The sequence below is a fragment of the Dasypus novemcinctus genome, chromosome 3, assembly GCF_030445035.2.
Source record: "Dasypus novemcinctus isolate mDasNov1 chromosome 3, mDasNov1.1.hap2, whole genome shotgun sequence".
NCBI classification, from domain to species: Eukaryota; Metazoa; Chordata; class Mammalia; order Cingulata; family Dasypodidae; genus Dasypus; species Dasypus novemcinctus.
Genome location: NC_080675.1, coordinates 166,082,174 through 166,103,858, shown reverse-complemented (window position 1 = coordinate 166,103,858; position 21,685 = coordinate 166,082,174). Strand labels below are relative to the sequence as shown.

The 21,685-nt window shown below is 42.3% G+C and overlaps 1 protein-coding gene and 1 long non-coding RNA gene across 2 annotated transcripts in view; one reads left to right on the top strand and one right to left on the bottom strand.

Annotated features, from left to right (window-relative positions):
• The window catches only part of LOC131278049 (uncharacterized), a 112,926-nt gene that overhangs the window by 86,450 nt on the left and 4,791 nt on the right, over positions 1–21,685 (top strand). The gene's annotated exons all lie outside the window — the stretch shown is intronic.
• Positions 18,053–19,977, bottom strand: LOC101422206 (pre-mRNA-splicing factor 38A-like). The gene is made up of 2 exons (XM_058294652.2): positions 19,302–19,977; positions 18,053–18,822 (listed from the first exon to the last, which is right to left on the bottom strand). Exons 1-2 carry the CDS (start codon positions 19,975–19,977, stop codon positions 18,767–18,769), a joined length of 732 nt encoding a protein of 243 aa, XP_058150635.1. The 3' UTR covers positions 18,053–18,766.

Genomic DNA, 21,685 nt, shown 5'->3' with positions numbered 1-21,685 from the left:
TTCCTTACTTTTCAAAAATGATTGCTTGAGAAAACCTAGCATTACATCCCCTTTTTGGGAATAAGAAAATCAGGGCCTCAGGGATGAAGTATTGACTGTGTATCACAAATTTCTTTGGTGGTGTGTTACTAATATAATTTTCTTTATGATCTTATTTTCCCACCAGTGGGTTCTCCTTACAAGAGCGATGTTGCTTTATTCTCTCCACACCCACTGTACCTCTCGTAGTCGTCCTAACCACCCAGTAGACATACTCAAAAGCCCAAGTCTGACAAGGTTTTGAAGGACTGCTTTGTGTGAACTCTGTTATTTAGTTCTTGCATCATACAATTCCTCCAAGTTTCAGAATTAGAGTTTTTTAAACATTCCCCTAAACACAGTATGGTAAACAGTCCTGTTTTTCTGCCCAGCTTCCTAATCTATCCATCTGCAGATATTTTGAGCTTCCATCAATAGAAAGTTCCCCACTACAGTTACTCTGGATTGTGAAAGGACAGAGGATGAGTAGGTGGCCTCCAACCCTCACATTTTTAAGTAGGAAGTTTTAGGCTCCAGGCCTCCAGCATTCAATGACTTAATATGTTAATTTGCAGGAGGGCTTTTCTTGCTCCATTATTTTAGGGCTCTACAGTCACCCGAGTAGACTTAGCTTTGCAATCACCATAAATGATGCCCTTGGGGTTCACTTCCTGCCCAAAAGAATAAGCACGCATCACACACACGTGCACACACATGCACACACACATTCACAAGGTCCACTTTTGGGTGTCCAAGGCATATTGTTGACGTCAATGTTTATCAGGTGCAGCAACTCCCCTTGAGCCTCCTGAATCAAAAATAAAGACATTTGCAGTGATGATGGTGGTGGCAGTATCAATATCAATAATTACAATGAAATTACAAAATTAATACAGTTATGCTCAGAGGTAGGTTCTGGTGTCACATGGGTTCTTCTCGAAACTCAAGGTCTCTGATTTCCCAAGAATGTTCTATTTTGCCATACATTTAGGAAAACAGGCAGAAGTCATGTTGTCTTTGGATCCCTGTAGTGGAGACCATGATTTCAGAATGGCTAACAGTGAGCGGGTGAGGAAGTAGCCAATACCTTGACCCAGCACTCTGCCCGGGGAACACTCAATACCAATTACTGACAAATGACACTTGGAGTCTAAAGACATTGCAGGTGTTAATTGATAGAATGTTCAGTTATTAATATGCTGTCTTGGAAAATAATTGTTTTTCTTTTTCTAATGATTCTCCTTTACATGAACTAAGAGGGGAATTAACTAGCCTTTGAATAGAGGATGCAATCTGCCTGCTGAGAGCCATTGACGGTCTGGTAATAGAAATTGAGTTTGCTTCTGAATCCTGTCCCTCTGCTGAGATTGTACTATCTGTTTCTGAAACCTGTGATGAGCTGAAATAAAGGCAGAAGGTTATCTATACAACCTTCCATTTAAATATGCATTAACGGAACAATTGCCATGCCAGCAGCCATTTTTACAGATTTTGGACATTTGGTCAAATCTGATGTATGTGTGTCCACAGAGTCATCAGGCATTAGGGTGAATATCTTAGATATAAAATTCCTATTCACCACATAAACCTAAAACACCACTGACAAGCTGATCTATAGTCAATGAGCACCTCTTTCAAAATGAGTATTCTTGAATATAATCAGGGAGACCCTTTGAGGCAGATATTTGAATTTGGGGCTGAAAGATTTTCCTAATACTGAGTCCTTTTCAGCCTTCTGTACTCTGAAGCGCTTGACAAAGAGTTCCTCCTTCTCTGAAGGCACCCAAAAGCTTCACCAAGCATTGTCTCCAATCTCAATGAAGCCAGTTCCTTGAATTATAAATAACGTCATGATTTCAAATCCTCTCACTGAAAGGATCATAATTTTCCTGGATATGCTCCTGACTTTTAGTGTTCAAATAAGGGGCCAGAAGGCAAGTCAGGCTGAACAGAATACAAAAAGAAACCCCAGCAGTAGCTCTCTGGACAGCTAGCTGAACCCTACTCTTGGCCCTCAAAGAGCTTGCGGTCAACAGAGATCCCTTCTCGCCTAGTCCATTCTTCCAGAGACCTTTAATGAGAGCCTGATCTTAGTTCCTTGAATATCTTTCCCTTTGATAGAAACCATTGTTGCAGTATTGCTGTTATCAATGTGCTCACACTTTTTGGGCCTGGGCAAATAGATTGTAAGAAATAAACTTCCAGGGTAGAAGCAGAATAGAGGAATTTGCTGTGTAGATCATGGACAGATCTTTGAGGAAAATGTGAGCTGAGAATCTTGTTGAATGAAATTTCATTCTCTTTTCAATAATATTGTCAACATAATAATTAAGACTACCATTTCTTGAACTGTCCCTATGAGTCAGTCACTGTACTAAGTGATATATATATATATATGTATACACATGCACACACACACATATATATATATACACATGCACAATTTTATTTGACGCTCACTAAAACCATGTGTGCATTTGGTAGAGTTATCCCTATTGTAAATGGTAGGAAACGGAGGCTCAGAGTAAGTGATTTCTGCAATGTCATTCTACTAGTAAAGGGTAGCTCTAAAATCCAATTCCAGTGTTTGATTCAAGAACTTTTGGAATTTTCAGTGTTACACTATACAACCTAGATATGAACGGTAATGAACTGATTCCAAATAAGTTACTAGTTGGATTTAAGCATAGGAATATACCTAGATAGAGAACATTACATAGTCTTTGTTTAGAGGCACTAAGGGAGCAGGGTGGTTTTGGTAGAAAGAACAGATTAACCTGGGTTTACCACTTACTAGATTTGGGATCTTGGTCAAGTGATATGCTAGATTATTTGTCTTTGCCCTTCTGAGTCACTCTCTGCTCTTCTGCCCCTGCTTTGTGCCCCAGGAGGCTGAGCTGTAACAGATGGCATCAAAGGGCTCCCTGGCCCTCTGGCTTCCAGTTGGCTGGGCCAGTGGACAGGTGGGGGAGGGGAGAGTGAGGTCAGAATGCTCCCCTCCTGGGCTCTCTCCCTGCACAGTCACTGCTGGTGACTCCCAAAGTCCACACCTGCTGCCCAACCACCCTCTCAATACAGTTTCTCCCACTGGTTGTGTAACACACTCTCCTTGTCACTTGAGATGTAGAGGGGGAAAGAGCTCTCTCCTCTCTTACCTCAGGATATTGTACCATGTTTTGTTGAGTTCCCCAAATCTTGCCAGCTCCTTTGTAGTTAATTCCTTTGTTAAACGTCCCTTAATTTCTTGGTTTGAATGTCTCTTCTTTTTCTTGCCTAAAGCCTGATTGGTAAAAATCACATATCTTCCACAAGGCTCAATTTTTTTGGTTATTAAATTGACATCATCACACCTCCATCAGATATATTCTGAGTTTAAATGAGAAAACAATGGCCCTGGCGCGCTGAAAGTACTCAATGAATGACACTCAGTGTAAGGAGCATGGGGTTCCCCACTAGAATGTGGATTGCAAATGCCAGCTCACAGACAGAAGGGAACTTGGGCAAGTGTTTTGTAGGCTAACACTTTTTTAAAAATCATGAAATCTCGATTCTAACTCCTCTTACAAAATTGGAATCTCAGAAGTGTTGGGCCCATGTATCCCCATGACAGCCATTAGCTGGAGCTGAATTGAGGTGGCTTCTTTTAGACAGGACAAGGGCTCTCCAGTTTGCCACAGTCTCCATCACTCCCTATTACCACCTCTGGCTTTACACATTGATATTACCTGCCTGGCTCCGTAAGCACTGTACGTTTTTGACTTCTGATCTAAGTTACGACCTTCTAGAGGGCAGATACCATCACTTATTCTTTTCTGTGCATGCCTAACCCAGTGATACATTTTACTTGAATAAACAACTTTGCTTTTACTCCTTGGTCCCCAAACGTTCATGCTGCTGCCACCTCCCACTCCTACTCCAGCCATCTGCTCTTCCAACTACCGCAGAGTCCATTTATCTGGGAGAAGGTGGATGGAGAAAGAGAACATGGGAATAGGCTGAGGAAGGAGACCTGGGGCAGGAGAAAGATGGGGCTGAGAATGTAGGCTACAGGTACAACTGAGGGGCTATGGGAATACCATCCTGGCACTGAGGAAATAATTCAGGTTTTTTTTCCCTCCTGTCTTATATGCTATCTCCCTAATCAGCTTAATAAGATGTACCCCGATTCCCTCACTGTGTTGCTAAATATTCAGATCTGAATGCTCTCCAGGTTTGAGTAGTTAACTCTCTCCGAGCTGTAAGCCAAGTCCTTCTACTCTGCTACCCTGACTTAACTACCCTGCCTGCAACCTCAGTCAGACGGCACCAAGCTCGGATAGTGCCCCTGACAGTTCTGGCAGCTTCGGAGGGCCCAGCTCGCGATTCTGTTAGCTAATGGGGACGTAATGACCCAACAGCTGCAGATCACTCTCACCCTTCTGCCCTGCTCTTAAAAAAAACACAAACAACAAAAAAAAGCCAGGCCTGGCATTTTATTATTCCCCTTTTAATAAGGGCTTGGAAATGTCAGCCTGGGTGATTATGCCAGCAGGTGCTTGGACTTCAAAGTGGGCACCTGTCACTGCAAAGATAATTGACTTTATTCAACCAATTGTCTCCCTGTTGTAATCAAGCCATTTCATTCAAATGGATTTTTCAAACTGTTCTTTCCAGTAGGTGGGGGACCCTGGGGGAGGCAGCGGTGCTGGTGGATTGCAATTACCCCGGAGAGGGAGGGAGAAGCAGAGCGAGCTCAGGAGTCAGGCAGTGAGCAAAGAGCTGTCAGCTCTTCTGAAAGCAGCCGCTGTCCCAGGGGAGAGTTTGTAGGTGGAATAAGCAAAAAGCGATTAGGGAGAGGTGGAGAAAAGTCTTCCCCTCTCTTTCCTGATTCTGGCATTCCACATGTTTATTTTGTTTGCCTTCTGGTTGCAAACAGACACATCCCAGTCCACACATTGTTTTCTGTAGCAAGTGCCCTGAGGGAATGGAGGGTAGGGTAGAACTCTGTGCCAAAATGTTCTCTCTTCACCTCTGGGGACCAAGCTTCAATGTAAACTTCAAACAGGTAATCAGAGCTAAGCACCAAGGTGGTTCCAGGGTCTCCACTCTACTGAAAGGAGCAGACTCCTTCTCCCTAAAGAGGTGTCTCGCTGGATTTGACAGATCTGACCTTGGGTGGAGGAAGATGAGGATTTGAAACAAAGGGAGCCCCCAGCAGCGATGGAATTCTGTGGCCCTCGAATTCTTCCCTCGCAGGGGAGACCAAACAAGTGCTGGATTCTGATGGGCTCTGGGAGGATGGGTCCTGCCTGGCTCCAGCTGTGTGTTCAGCTGCTGTGCCAGGAGGACTCTGGGGCCACCAGAACACTGAATTTAACGTTTAAAGTGTAAAAACTAGGTTTTTCTGGGAGACTAAGCCTCACCCTCAAATGAGAAATCTTAGCATATGAAGACATACATTTGCTTGGCTCCTGACTCAACTTCTTATCCATGGTCTGACTTTGAACAGGTCACTTAAGGCCCTGAGCCTCGATTTTCTTAATGAGAAAATGGGCCAGTAAAGTTGTGAAATGAAATGAAATGAAATACTGAACCACTTATTTCAGTGACCCCAAAGGTCTATTGTCTTTTTAGAGATGGAGGTCTCTTCTCTCAAAAGTGGAGTAGTGTGGAGCAGACTCCAAATCCTAACTGTCCTGCTAACACCCACTCTGTTTTCATTTTTCCCTAGAGTTTTCCCTGATCTCACCAACCAGAAGAAACCTCTCTTCTGGCACTTACTACTTTCTGCTTTCTATAATCATTTGCATAAGTAGTGTCATATCTCGAGTGGCTATGTTGCCTGAGGAGACTGTCCTTGTATATATAACATCCAGTTTGATGCTTTGTACACAGTAAAAATAAAATGTATATTTGTATATGCATATGCATATATATGTATAGATGAATGAATTAGATTGCTTTTTATTATATATTAATGTCAGGAAGTCCCTATGAATTAAATATGAGTATCAATAAGTGAAAATATTGCTAAGCTTGGGCCTTTTGTATTTGAACATGGCTAGTATATCATGATTTGCTATCAGGAAGACTGACTTTCAGCAAATAATTATTGGTGCTGACCAAGCCATAGACAAGCAGGACTTCAATTAATTCATCAGTCTTTGATTATTGAGGTGTTGGTCCTTATTGGGTGAAATGCCTTGGTCAAAAGAAGAATCTTTATTACAGAAGAAGCATCAGGGAAAGTTATATTAGGAGTATATTAGGAGTATATTAGGATATTAGGAGTATATTAGGAGTATATTAGGAGTCTTATATAGGTCAGCCAGACCATGTGTGGAAGAAAGACAAGGCAAGGAGAGGAAACACCGAGATGACTTTTGCCCATTTGCCCACAAAAGTGGTGAAAGCTAAGAACACAAAAGGACCTGATAAGCCCCAAAGGTCACACCCAAGTCAAAGGTCTCTGGCACAGTTACACTGCACATGCCTCTCCTGCATTCTGTAGTAATGTCACCCTCACCTTAAGGTCATGGCATTATGATAAGGAAAGCCTCCTGCAAATGAGCTAAGCAGCAAACAGGGGTGGGACCCCAAGTGGTCTAATGAGTGACATCTTGTGGGAAGGTCTGGGGAGGAATTTGAGAAATGTTTATACAACTGGAAAAGAATGATGTCACGAAGGGGAGGGAAACACCACATTAGGATGAACCCTATGGAATTGCTCTTTTAGTTGGCCAAAAAAAGAGTGGCCATAAATATTGGTAGTTTCACAGGGTTTAACTTAATCTGTATAAGCATAAACTTGACATTCAACTCCAAAGAGCCTTCTAGATGCTGCATTCTGGATTAAAAAAGTTATAACATGTGAAGTCTTATAACCCTGTCAAAGATGGTGTGTTTTAGATGTTTTACCTGTTTTAAATATTACTGTTGTTACAGACTTCCTGTTTTTCTCACTGCCTCTGGTCAAGGTATTAGAAGTAATAACTTACTTGTTTGCCCAGTCAATAGAGTGGTCATTTGCTGGGGGCTTCTGCCTGAGTCTGTGTTCTCACAATGTACCGATTAACAAGTCACTCCACACATAACCCCACTGTATTGTAAGGTCTGAAATTAAGATGCAATATTAAAGTACTTCCTGACAACTTTGAGCCTCATAGGACCCCCAAAGCCCATGCAGGAGTTCTGCTCTGGCTGGGTATGCCCTTCCCCCATCTATCAAGAAGGGCTCCCCACCCAGCTCCTTTTCCTGTCAGTTGGATCAACTGTACGCCAGCTGGTCATTGACCTATGGCTTCAGTTTCCTAGTGTGTGGAATTATTCAAACAAGTCAATCACATACTCTACCCCAGGAGCCAGGGGGCACCACATCTTCTTGTTACTACAAAGTCAGCCTCCCACACCCACAGCTGCTGCTTATTCACTCTGAGTGCAACCCCTTCGTGGCCCTGTGTGGTGTGCAGTGTCCTCTGGCTGTGAGTTTGTGACTACCAAATTGCTGTCAATCTCATCTGCTCAATGCCAGGTGTGCTGGTTTTGGCCACCATGTGGTATTTAGGACAGGGGATCCCTCCTTCACTAATAGAGTACCTAGGAAGTGATCAGAACACCCCCATTCCTTTGCCTTCTTGAAATGGGTTCTTGGATGCCTGCTTTCCCAGCTCTTTCCAGTGATGGCTGTTACCCTGGGCCCAGGTTTGGGGAGGGATGGTGAGAGTCTGCATCACCTCTCAAGTGTTCCTGTGCTCAAAGGGATGCAAAATTAAATAGCAAATAAAAAACACAGTGACACATTGAGAGAGAGATGGTGGAAGAAAGGAAAAAGGGTTTTTTTCCTGAGTTTTGAACAAGGGGCCCCACATTTCCGTTTTGCTCTAGGTAGCCAACCCTGATGTGTCTGGTCTCTGGCACCTTGTGAAGGTTCCAAGCAGTTCCTATCCATGTAGTGACAGTTACTCCAGACACTGGGCTTGAGAAAGTGGAAGAGCAGAGAGTGGAACTAATAGTCTACCTTGGTATTGCCTTTGACATATTTATTACGTTTCAGATAATGACTAACAACTCATCCTTCCAGGGACTGGATCGTGTTCCATGTAAGTGGAAGAACTTGAAAACCACTACTTGAGATATGACTGAACATTTAGATCGAGATTATATCCTTGTGATCCTGTAATCTGCCTTGTTCCTTATTTATAACTCCATTAGCTCAGGTGGCAGGTGAGGTTTCCAGAGGAGACTTTCTTGTATTATGTTTGGCATTGAATATCAACCATTCTGACACAACACTGTGCTGTGTATCAGATAACAACATTCGTTCAACATGCCTATTTTCCCTGTAAGCCTTCCATCAGCCTGATGTGACAGGGAAGAGTAATCTTTTTTATTTTCCATAAAATGCAAGATTCCTGTACACCACCCTATTCTTAACACCTTGCGTTGGTGTGAAATGAAAGAGTAATCTAGATCACGCCTGTTTTAAGTGTACACACATACACACACACTATGGCACATATAGTATAATATCATTTTGTTTATACTCTAGGTGTGGTTAGGTAACCTTTGAAGCACCCTAATCAGGAATACATTCTCCAGGGGTAGTTAGTATTTTAATGAATTTAATTGGAGCCCCCATTCAACCCGGAGCTACTCAAAACCATCAGCTATCTTTAGAACATCTGCTGATTAGCATAAAGAATGTTAGAAATGATTTTTATTGGTGAAATAAGTGGTATTCAGTCATGCTGAGTGCCTAGAAATAATTATACAGAAACAATCTCCCTTCTTTGAGCTGGTATAAGAGTGTGGGAAGTCTGTTAGCTTATACCAGTTGGAGTGATGTCTTGAGCCAAAAGACTCCATCAAATCCTGTGTCCATGTCACCTGTGGCAGCATTTCTTGTTCTTTTTAGCTCACACTAATAAATGTGTTTTCCATCATTACCTAGTACACACATAGAAACACACACACACAAATCGAAAGGAAAAATTTCCAGAACTTCTTACCCCCACGCTTTCATGTAACCCATTCTATTTTCTATTGATTCAATTCTACTCTATTACATTTTGTTAATCTGCAATCCACTAAATCCATTTTAGGACATACTAGTGGGATGAAAACTGCATTTTGAAAGACTCTAGCCTGGGCACTTAGCAGAATCCAGTTGTTAGAACATTGTTGCATATGCCACGTGTGAAACTTTGCTACGAGGTGCTCATTAGCAGGCCTGGAAAGGCAAAGGGGCTTCTTGAGTTGCGGGACACACCAGGCGTGAATGGGAGCAGGGCAGAACTGGGCCTCAGCCTTGCCTCCATTGTAACATATCTCCACGAAATGAAGATTTGGGAGAGGAGAGCTGTAGCCCTCACCTATGCTCAATGATGGATATTACCAATAACTACCTGAAAGAATCTAATCAATGTAATTATTGTAAATAAGACATTGTTTTGTCCAAATTTGCAAGCTATATATATATATAAATGAAACATTATCAGTAGCTGGTTGAAGGATGGCCTCCCCAGAAGGTAGGTCTACCTGGAACCTGTAAAGGTGACCTTATTTGGAGACGGGTTCTCTGTAGATATAATTAAGTTAAAGATTTTGAGATCATCAAGGATTTTCCAGATGGGCCCTAAATTGAATGACAAGTGAACTTATTAGAGAAAGAGATTTGAGACACAAGAGGAGAGGAGCCGGCTGTGTAAGGATGAAAGCAGAGGTTGGAGCTATGTGAAAGAACACCTAGGGCCACCGGAGCTGAAAGAGGCCAAGAATGGATAGCCCCCTTTAGAGAGAACTCAACCTGCTGATACTTGGATTTTAGACGCTTGGCCCCCAGAATGGAGAGAATACATTTCTGTTGTTTCAAGCCACCCAGTTCATGGTATTTTGTTACAGCAGACCTAGGAATCTAATACATGCGTTCAACCAGAGAACTCTCTTTTCAGTCCCAGCCAGCATGACCTCAAACAGAATCAAGGATCAAAGGTCTGCTATGTATGTTTACTGGCTTATTTGGAGTTCGCCTTTAGGAAAGAACTCCATATTGTTTAATTCAAAATATTTAAAAACATCATTCACCTTCTCTGACGGTATTTATGGCTCAGCATTCATTTTAGCAAGAGGATGCATACTAAACTAGAGGCTGGTTTCAGAAACCTTGTTAGGCATGCTACACTCACACATGGGGGTGAACAAACTTTTGTGAGAAAGAACAAGCAGATTCACATGGCCAGGGCATTGATAATAGGAGATTTTATTTCCTAAAGCAAAGGTGACCCTGGTTTTGGCATTACTGGAAAATTGAAATGTTATCCTTACGTCTGTAAAGAAAAAGAAGCAGACTATCCATCAGGACCTAGGATTTCAGATAGGTTCTTGTGATGAGACAGACAATGCCCTTTAACAAACAGCAGGAAAAGGGGGAAGAGAAAAAACAAACAAAAACATCATGCATACTTGAGAAAATCAGAGTAAATCAGAAAAGCAGAGACCCTTATACGGATTTTAAAACCAGTTTGTCTCCAATACCACTGCTAGAATAATAAGTATTAAAAAAATTCTTCCCTCCCACAAACCCTCTTAACAGAACAAGCATCTTTGTCTCAGCTTCAAGGATAATGTGACACAGGCGTGTGTGCCAAGGCCAAATAACAATGAAAAAATGGATAACTGTATTTATCTTTGATGGTTACTATGAGAGAATAATTTGATCATTTCTACTGAATCATCAAATCAGAAAGGTTGCAAAATATTCTGTGAATTGCATATGCAAATTGCCTTTGGTAACAGCAAAATGCAATTGTTTCTGGAATCTAACAAAGTAAATGTCTTCAGTCTACCTAGCAGCATTTACTTATCAAGGCCAACATGAAAATAAAAATAATGTTCAGGAAGAACTTAAATGATATGAAAGTAGTTACAATGTGACAGCATTATAAAGACCTTATTGTTAAAGGCAGGGGACATACTTTTTAGTCTTCTGCTTATTGGACAATTCCATGTCATGTAACAACATTTCAAATTCTTCCCTTTCAAAATTATTTTAACATATTCATTTATTACAGTAATTTCAGATGGATCTGAGTTCACATTATTCTAAGTTAGCAACCCAAGTGGAAAAATAGGCAATCCCTACTCCAGGCACTTATAAAATTCCTGGGGACGGACTCAGACTGGGCTGGCTTGGGTCACATGCCATTGCTAGGCCAGTTCCAGTGATCCAAAGGGAAGGAGGAAGTGAGGGTCGGTGCTATCCAGAAAAACACTCAGGTGTGCACACTCACACACACTCACATATACACAGATGTGCTTAAGCCACATGAAGAAATACTAGAAGAAAGTAAGGAGGATGGGATGCGTGGGGCTTTACAGACATGCCTTGCTCCACTGTGGGAAAAAGAGTTTACATTGTATTTGAACTTTGTATGACTTGTTCCTTATTGTAGATGTTGCAGTTCTTTATTATTGTAGATGATGTTGCAGTTCTGAGAGCAAACAGCTGCTTGGTAGTTTCCAATAAATATGATGTGGAAACTAGGGTCAAGGCTCTCAGTTCCAGAAGCTGTGAGTCCGCTGGTCCCATCTTTATTTCCTCTCTTGTGTCTCTCTTTCTGTCCTTTTATTTCTTTAAGTTCTGTGTGGCTTTCCCATTGAGCCAACCCTATCACTGAGCTGATCTTAGCAACTGGCGCCCAACGTGGTGCCCAAAGGGAAGCTCAGCACTCCACTATAGCTGTCCGACCTTTAATATGTCACCTTTTTATACAAAATCATTTCAGCTTCCTTTGTTACCACAAATGAAAGTTATGGTGATTTAAAGCTTTGGCATAGAGGCTGGAGGTAGGAAGATTTCGAGGCAGGCAGAGGCTTGGGGGTACCCTACGATTCAGCGAAGCCCACCCTGGAGGCCAGAAATGGATTGCAGCAGCAAGGGGCAGCCCGAGCCAGGAGCAGAGCCATCATTCTTGATTCTGGGTTACACTTCTCTTCTGATTAATTTCTCCATGCAAGTTCAGTTCAGCAGGTTTTAAACCTCTTCCCCTGACAAGGAATCCTCCTTTCATTCAAACACTCCTCCCACCCAGGAGAAACAAAACATTATTCAATTAGAAACCATTCTCAAAATGATCATTTTCCAAGCATTTATCATGTGCACACATGACATCATTTCTTTCAATAAATCCTGGGTTATAGCTTCAAATTCCAGACGAGTAAGCAGAGGCACGGAAAGGTTATGTGATGTGTGCAGAGTCACATAGCTTGTAAGTGACTGCAGCAGGATTTAAAGGGAGCCAGCTTCCAAACCCATGCTTTTGTGAAAAGGAAAAGCCTATTGCTGCCTCACCCCAGCTGGGTTGTCCTCAGGAAGCCGTCTCCAAGAGCTGTCATTTTCCCTTCTGCAAAATCAGAATATTTATCAGTCCTACCCAGCCTATTCCATGGGCTCTTGGCAAGTTCTAGGAGATGACACACGGGAACAAGTTCTGCACCTAATAAGTCATGCCTTCCCTCTTGCAATGTTTCTTTCCTAGATGAGCCTCGAGGACACTCCCTAGAGGGGTTGGAGGCAGGGCTAGGGAGGCTCAGGGACTAGACCTCAGGAGGTTGCACAATGGGTGGAGGAAGTAAGGTCAGCTGCATGTAACTATAACCAGTGCTTAAGCGAGGAAACTTTGGGCCTCCATTTCGGGTTGGTGAGAGTCCCCAGCAGGGTCTGGAAAGGGGGTGGACTGCCCCAGACCCAGGGGTTTCCCGGAACACAAGACTTGCAGTGCTAAAACTAGGAAACTCCCTAGCAAAACAGAATAAATTGGTCACCCTAGTTACCTTCATTAAGGCGAAATGGCTGGTCATCCCCAAAGCAGCAAAAGGTGCTCGCCTGAGGAATTGTGACTTATGCAATGGGCATTTGAAAGCCTCCCGGGGGGCTGGAGGATCCTGCAGCCCCATCATGGTGCCTCTCCATTCTCTTGGAAGAGCCGACAGTAAGGGTGTATTTCTGGATATAATGAAAGATCAGTGAACCACTTGTGAGAGCACTGTAGCAATATCCTCTTGAAACACCACATTCTGGAACCCTTTCTCTGCCCTGGGTGAAGAAGCATGCATTTCTCCATCCCTTGCCTCACTGCCCAGTTTCCTCCAGGGCGGAAAGAAGACCTCACTAGCAGTCAGATCAAAGTTCACATTGTTAACCTTGCTCCAGGGTGATGCCCATCTGCCTAATTCACTCTTTCCTTAGCAACACTCTTTTTCCCAAAAGGCTCCCCAGCCTACCAGTGTTAACATGCTCAGACAGGTCTGAATATCAGAAGGGGATGTGACTCCAGAAGCTTGGGACTCTTGCCCCACCCTCAGGAAAAAGCATCCCTATGTGGAAAACTCTACAGTCTTGTTTCCTCACTGCCTGGGACATACAGAGGCTCAGCATCCAGAGCCGAACTGCCCTTTTCACCTCCTAGCGCCACTGCCACCATTTCCTACCAGCTGTAAACCCTTAAGCAAGTTGTTTCATCCCTGATTCCCCCTTCCCTCATTAGTAAAATTAGGATAGTAATTACGGTAGCTAATTTAATTGGTGGTGTGAGGATTAAATAAGTTAACATATGCAAAGTGCTTCGAATAGAGCCTGGAATCTACTAAGTGTTCAGTGGTCTTAGGGCTCATTATATTTTTCCTGCCTTGCCTTCCCAATTGCTGAACTAGGGTAGAATTCTTATCACTTTCTTTGAAATAAGGTTTAAAGGTGCCCTTCTTGCTTTGGTAGAAGGGGCTAAGCTTTGGAACTGTACCAGTATCTTAACATAATCTAACTCCTAACTGTTTTGGTTTTCTCGTGTGCTCAACAGGGCTATGAGTCCCCTAAGGAGGGGGCAGTGAGAAAAAATCTGATCATCATCTTGTTTGGGTGCCCACAGAGCCACACCTATCTTATAGCATTGCTCACCCTGGCTGATTTTATGTTTGCACTATAATGAGTCTATTGAGAGAGAGGGCTGTATGTCATCATCCCATTTCCAGGTCTTCTCTAAGTGTCAGGCACAAAGAGAGAATCAATGCATGCCTGCTTGAGAGAGGGCAGTTAGCACAATCCCTGGTTTTTCTCCCTGGATAGAATCCCTGGTTTCTATCAGGTGATCCATGAATTATGGTTTTGGAGCATTGGTGTGGGGTGTCATTGATGGAGGATGCATGGGTGGGAGGGAATTCTCCAGGGCATATAGATATGTTCAGTTGTTCATAGGGTATTGACATAGTGGGTAGAGTTTTACAGGAATTGAGGGGGTGCTAAGTTCCCACCCTGGGGAGCTCTGTCACATTCCCCAATGGAACAGCAACAATCTCCCAAGTGCAAGGGCAAAGACCAGTGAAGAAGGATGGTCTAATGATGGGCCCTTAATACTAATGACTATGCTTATGAGCCTGTGTACTTAAAATTTCAACTTGACCAAGAGCTACCAGGTGCCTAAGAGTTACCTCTTGAGAAACTCCATGTTGCTCAAATGTGGCCACTCTTTAAGCCAAGCTCAGCATGTAAATGCATTACCTTCCCCCTAGCATGGGACATGACTCCCAAGGACAAGCCTTCCTGGCACCAAGGGATTACTACCAAGCACCAGTTGGTGATGCAACTAGAAAAAGACTTTGGATAAAAGAAGGAGGCAGTGGTAAAGACAAATGAGTTTACATGGTTAAGAGACTTCAAAATGAGTCTGGAGGTTATCAGAGGGGTCTCACTTACATGTGTCTCTTCAGGATCTCAGAGAAAGTCAAAGTAGATACAATGCCAGGTAGTGGTCCTTCTGAGGGTATGGAGACACCCAGGTCTTACAGTCATGGCAGATGGTTCTGGAGTTCAGTGCCTTGCCAGTGGGCCCTACATTGGAATTTGTGCTCCTGAGTGTGATGGAGTTGGACTCAGATATGACTTCTCTACATATGCCTCTTCTGTCACTTTTACTGAACCTGTGGTTGGTGCTGGGGTTGATATATGCCCAGGAAACTTTTTTTTTTAAAAGATTTATTTATTTATTTATTTAAATTTCTCTCCCCTTTCCCCCCCCCCCCCCCACCCCAGTTGTCTGTTCTCTGTGTCTATTTGCTGTGTGGTCTCCTTTTGTCCACTTCTGTTGTTGTCAGCAGCATGGGAATCTGTGTTTCTTTTTGTTGCATCATCTTTTTGTGTCAATTCTCCAAGTGTGCAGCACCATTCCTGAGCAGGCTGGACTTTCTTTCACGCTGGGCGTCTCTCCTTATGGGGCTCACTCCTTGCGTGTGGGGGTCCCCCTATGTGGGGAGACCCCTGTGTGGCACGGCACTCCTTGTGCGCATCAGCACTGCATGTGGGCCAGCTCCACACAGGTCAAGGAGGCCTGGGGTTTGAACCACAGACCTCCCATGTGGTAGACGGATGCCCTAACCACTGGACCAAGTCTGCTTCCCTGTCCAGGAAACTTGAATCTCTGGACTGTCCATGCACCAGTTGGGCCCTGAGCCTCAGCAGAGTTGTAACACCTACTCTCCAGTTCCTTGAACTTACCCTGGTCAGGTAAATAGGAGGTGAGGATGGTCAACCACCACACCAGGGAACCAAGAGAGTCCAGAACCACAGCAGGAGAATTGCATCCATCATCCATGTGGGATCTAAGCCCCCTCTCAATTTAGGGGTGGAGTGGGCATGGCCATCCTAGGGTCCTCAGGATGGAGGAATAAAATATGGATTAAAATGGACTTATTGGTATTCTACTATAGAATTATTGTGGCTCTAGCAATGGGAGAAATTATATCATTGATGTGTAGACAGTGGCCATGGGAGTTGCTGAAGTCAGGGAGAGGGAAAAAGAGGTGTGATATGGGGACATTTTGGGGACTTGGAGTTGTCCTGAATGATATTGCAGGGACAGATGCAGGACATTATAGATCCTGCCATAACCCACTGAATGGACTGGGAGAGAGTGTAAACTGAAATTTAAACCATAATCCATGCTGTGTAGCAGTGCTTCAAAATGTATTCATTAAATGCAATGAATGTACCACACTCAACTTCTTTCAATGAAAGAAGTTGATGTGGGAGAAGGGAGGGGGTTTGTGGGGAGTGGGGTATATGGGAATCTCTTGTACTTTTAACATAACATTTTGTGTGATTTATGTATCTTTAAAACAAAAACAGATAATAATTAAAAAAAGAGAATCAATGCTGTATGCCTACTGGAGAGAGGGCAGTTACTACAATCCCTGGTTTCTATCAGGTGATCAATGAATTATGGTTTCCTTAATTGGAAAGGAAGAGCCAGTTGGTAGCATAGGGGGCTGAATCTTGATGTTTTGTTTCTTAAACTGGTTAGTAAATTTGCCTTACAAGGAAGATCATTGAGAAAATGACTATAAAATGTCTTCAGTTCCTTAGCAAAGTGGCCCTTAAGTAGATGTTGCATGACCCAGCTTAGGCAATGTTGGAGAAAAACAGCTCTCACTGGGACACAGAGACTGATATGACCACAGGCAGAAAATTTATTGAGAAGCTCTCTCAACATGGGGGTCTGAAGAACAGACTTAAGCCCCCCCATGAGCATAGTGGGGGTCTGAAGAGAGACTTCAGCCCATACCTGGAAGGGGGAGATTTGAATTTATACAGAACTTCCCTAGGTGGGGAAATGATAGTCAGTGGGAGGAGGTCGAGGGTCCGAGTGAGGTGCAGGGGCCAATAGGAAGCCCTAGAGGTGAAAATTTTCCCTTGTATGGCTAGAGTGTAGTGGGTTAGGAAGTCAGGTTTTCTTAGAATGGTGGAGGAGCAGGTGTTTCTTTGATTTGTAAGGAGTAAAGGGTTTTTAAAATCTCCCTTTGATATGCAGGTAGTGAAGGTTTCCATCTCCCCTTGATATGCAGGTAGTGAAGGTCTCTATGTGGTTTCTTTGTTCAACCTTTGGGGAAGTGCTGTGCCCTCAGACACGTGGGCTTATGGGGGAGGGGTTTGCCTTTCCTCAGTGCATATCAGGGGGAACTGAGCTACAGCTTAATTATTGCAAATCTCTAACATTCCTAACTCTTTGTTTATATATATATATATATATATAAATATATATATATATATATAAATATATATATATATGTGTGTGTATATATATATATATATGTAGGGGGACCTAGGTATTAGGGTATATTGTACTAGGTAGGATGGGTGGGTGAAGGGATTTGGGGCATTGGCTCGATCTGGCTACTTTTTACTGTCAAGGGGCAGAGAAAAGAAGTTTCCTTCCATCCCGTACAGTGGGCTGTGGTTTCCAGTCCCACAGGGGTTGACATGCTCACACAGCAGAAAGACACCATTTATGTATTCCTGGGTTGTTGACTGTATTATTCGGTGTATGAATTGGACAAGAAGCTTGAAGAGACAAGGACCAAAAAGAAGAAGCAGCAATACTATTTGTAATGGTGTTATAATGGGTAAAAGGATTGATTTTAGGGGTGAGAAAAAAGAGAGAAATGAGGATAACCATGATTGATTTCTGTAGCTGTTGTCTTGGTTTCACTGAATGATTTTCAGGTTTTTCTTTAAAGTTTTGAGATTTTTTTTATCCGCCCAATTTTGTTAATATATAACAAATTTCATTTATGATTGCACAGGTGCTTAGTCCATCCTATTGGATTAGGGGCAGGGGTGGGCATTTGGGGTCATTTGTTATTAGGGCAGGGGAGACCTGCTGGAACTGACTAGGGCTAACATTCCCAACTATTTTTTGATATGGTTGAGTGGAGAGGGAGAGCGGGAAGTCATTGTGGGATTCAGTTATTGTTCTTCTTTCGACATTGAGATATTGTGGCTTCTGGTTCAGCAGCTGGCACTGTGGTTTTGCAGCAGGAGAAGATTATGTACATGATCATGGGTGACATCTTGGATGACTGTTTGGATAAACTGATTTATTGCATGGAAGATGTGTGGACCTGCTGATAGGAGGAGAATGAGAGTTATAATTGTGGTAAGGATAGGAATTAACCATAAAATTTAGGGTGGGTTGTGAGGTTATTGCCTTCAGGAGTTTGAAGACAAGGAATAATAAGATTATACATTCAGCATTAAACATTAATGGCATTAATGATTGACAGCAAAGTTACATGATTTGATGGCCTTATACACAGAGTTTTAGCTGGAAGATTATTAACTGTAGTTTCATAACAGCGTTTTTGAGTGATTTTTTATGGATTTAAGATTCCCAAACAGCAGAGCTACATAGACCAGGACATTGATCAAAATGACTACATTTTCTGCAGTTTGAAGCATAGGCAACAACAGTTTATTATTATGTGCCCTTTTGGGCTTGGGGCAGTTGTCACTTTAACTTTTTTTTTTTTTTAATGGGTGTATCAGGTTTAATAACAAGTTTAAAAAGGAAAGGTAAGAAGATGACCACACACTCTTCCTTTAATTCATATCTCCCCCCAACCCAAATCCTTCCTGTCCTTATGAACTTAATCTGAGTACAGTTAAGGCTGTCTGTATAAAAAGGGTTCAAAGCAGCCCTTAGTAAGCATCGTCTCTTAAACATATGATTATTCAAAAAAGTTATCTTTACCAAGCTCAGCACCTTTTTCATTTAAAAAATAAAAATAAAAAAAGGGAAGGGGAGGAAACATGGTAGTCAAAAAACAAATATTCTTATAGCTGCCTAGGAAGCAGATCTTAATCCTTCCACACAGACAGATACCCTCATATCCACAGGAGGCCATTAGGATTAAAACCAAACTGAGTCCATTACTCATTCCCTCTTCAACTCTTCTTGTGGCTTTTCTTAGACCTTTCAGGAGACTTTGAGTGGCTCCTATTGTTGTAGAATTTGAGAGAGGTTCAATTATTTGAGTATAGAGAGGCCAGGACTCAAGAATGATTTTTGAGAAGGAAAAATGGCTTATTGATGGCCGGCTGGACTCAGGAGCTTTCTGTTTCAATCCTGAGCCCTGAACAAGACTTTTGAGTCCCTTTTATACAGAGAGGAAAGGCCAAATGATCCCTTTGTTTCAGTTCTCAATAGGCTTGAATTAGCATATATATCTTCCACATCTTAGGTAAGCTTTTAGCATGGACCTCAGGCATTCTAGATAAGCTTTTAGCATATTTTGTTTGCATTTCCCCTGAATACTTAAAGTTTATAGACCTTGCCTTGTTAAACTGTTTCCTGGGACTGGAGTCCTTGCCATGGTCACCATGGGCAGGACTGCAGCCTTTTATCATTCCATACCCACAAGTCACAGATAGTTTAGGTTATCTCTGAAGAGACAAAGAGCCTCCCACCCATAGCCCACATGTTGGTGACTATGGTGACGACCTGGGGACTTGGAGCGAGATCTGTGCAGAAGATCTTGGGACCTGCTGCCGTGAGGTCTTGGACTCTTGCTCCTATGCCTTTTTCCGTGAGGGGAAGAACTCCTCCTTTTGGGAGACTGACTCCACCCTCTGGGAATCAGGCTTCTACTCCTCCTGCAGCACAATGTGGGAGAAGGTTGGGGCTTGTCCAAGTCTCGGTAGCTTCTCCGGCAGTGATCACGTGATGGCACTCTCTCCAACTTCTCATCCTCCTCCTTTTCTTCTTCACTAGACTCCATGTCATCCATGTCCTCTTCTAGGGCACTAACCCGAGGCTCCAGTTGCACAGCTTCCTCTAGCACAAAACATTTCTGTAGCCGGGGCAGAATGATGTCACAGACTCTCTCACTGTGTAAGAGCTCATCAATAAATTCATCCACATGCTTCTGTTCAAACTCCCCATTTTGGTTCTGGCTCTTGATTTTCTGATAGTCATTGTACAGAGGTTCCAAGTACTTGTAGCAATCAATTGCAGTGCCTGTCAGCCTCGTGTAAAGTGCCCCCAACATACAGACAAACTTGAACTCATAGATTGGTGACGGAATGATCTTCTCCACCAGATATTGAGGGTTGGTACCGTGGACGCTAAGTGCATCTTTCACCATGCAGTTCGCCATTTTAGAAAGTCTTCCGCTCTAAACTTGTAAGTTAAACTTAGTTTATTGTTGTAAGGATTCGGTTACAAGAGTCCTATTGTAGTGTCTGCAGCACTGAAAGCATACCTCGCTCCTTCTGAGAGAGGGAGGGGACCGGTGTAATCCACTTGCAGTTTTGCTACTGGAGTCTGTGCTTGGCCAGTATGTCTCATCCCGTGAGGTAATTGTCACAGTTATTGGAGTGAGCACGATGGATACTTGTGGGTGATATTCATGAGCTGCTGGTGAGTGATAGGCTATTGGAACTGCTGGCCTAGGCACTACAAGGTCTGGTATCCATGCTATTTGCTTTTTCGGTGGAGCCACTCTGTTGCTTTTTGGGTTTTAATGGCGGCTCTGGATTTTTGTGAGGGCATCTGCTTTAACAGTCCCAAGAGAAATGTTAGAGGAGGGGGCAGGGATACAATAGACAATTACCTGTCACTGCTGGCAGGTGTTCCAGATGTTCTTCCACAGATTTCTCTTCTCCACAGAGGGTAGCTCACAACAGTTCATTGTTTTTGTCTTGCACTTTGGTTTCTTCTCACAATTGTGACTAAATCTCAAGTAGTGGTGTTGCCTCTACCACAAATTCCACCCAAAGCCAATATTGGTACTGGCTATATCCAATTCACAGGATAAGTTAAGATCCACCCCCTTACTGCTTGAACTTGTGTTATTGTTTTAAAAGCAGCCTGCTGGGGAGGCGGGGCTCTCATTTCCATGCACAACTTTTTTGATTAACACATATAATGGTTTTAATATCTGAACTAAATGAGGAATGAAGGGTTTTCAGTATCCTAATAATGTGAGAAAACATTATACTTCAGTTACAACAGAGGGCACAGGTTTTTGTTTTACTTAACTAAATACCATTTAAGAATATGATAGACAGTCAGGACTTCGTAGCTTGTCCTAATTATTTGCCTATCTCAGGTTCTTAAGACAAACCTGTTGTTTTATTTTAGGACAAAATTCCTATCTTTTTCCTTAACAATAAAATACATCTATATACCCTACATACATAAGTTACTAAAATGATTTTAGAAACTGTCTCAAAGCAAATTTTTTAGAACATACAATTATCATGATTATATTAATTAGCAGGTATTTTATTTTAGCAGTGCAGGAAAAACTACTTTTCTCATTATTTTATGAAAACTTAAGATTTCTAATGGAATTAAAACTATTTTTTCCCTATAATCACTGTAATATGCAGATTGAGGTGGCTTCAAATCATCAATTCAGTTTCTGTTTAATAATGATTTTTTGTAATCAGCAATTTGAATGTATCAGTTTAAGCAATGCTTTTACAAACTTTTTATAACTATTTATAACCACATTAAAAAAAAGAAACAAAAAACATAAAAAAGAAAATAAAAATTATAACCACATAGAGTATAGTTACTTCATTTCAAAACAAACTCTGCCTTCAGAGAACACATTCCCTTACACAGTGCTACCACAATACCTTCTACAACTTGCCATATGCATTCAAGTTTTCCATTCTGATTTTGTGAAAACCAGCCTTCTTATCTTAGGACAAAACACACTTTCTTGATCAAACTTACCAAATTTCAGTCAGCATTCCTACAAACTTTTTACTTTTTTCATTATCTAAGTTTCACATCCTCTATTTTATTCTGTGAGGAAAAAAAAACTATTCATTTGAATTTAGATAAGAACCATC

Bases quoted from the DNA above. Each gene is read 5' to 3' on its own strand.
- LOC101422206 (XM_058294652.2), bottom strand. From the start codon at position 19,977: ATGGCGAACTGCATGGTGAAAGATGCACTTAGCGTCCACGGTACCAAC. The intron at 18,823-19,301 runs ATGTGGGCTATG...AATTCTACAACA, and splicing joins TCGTCACCATAGTCACCAAC to ATAGGAGCCACTCAAAGTCT.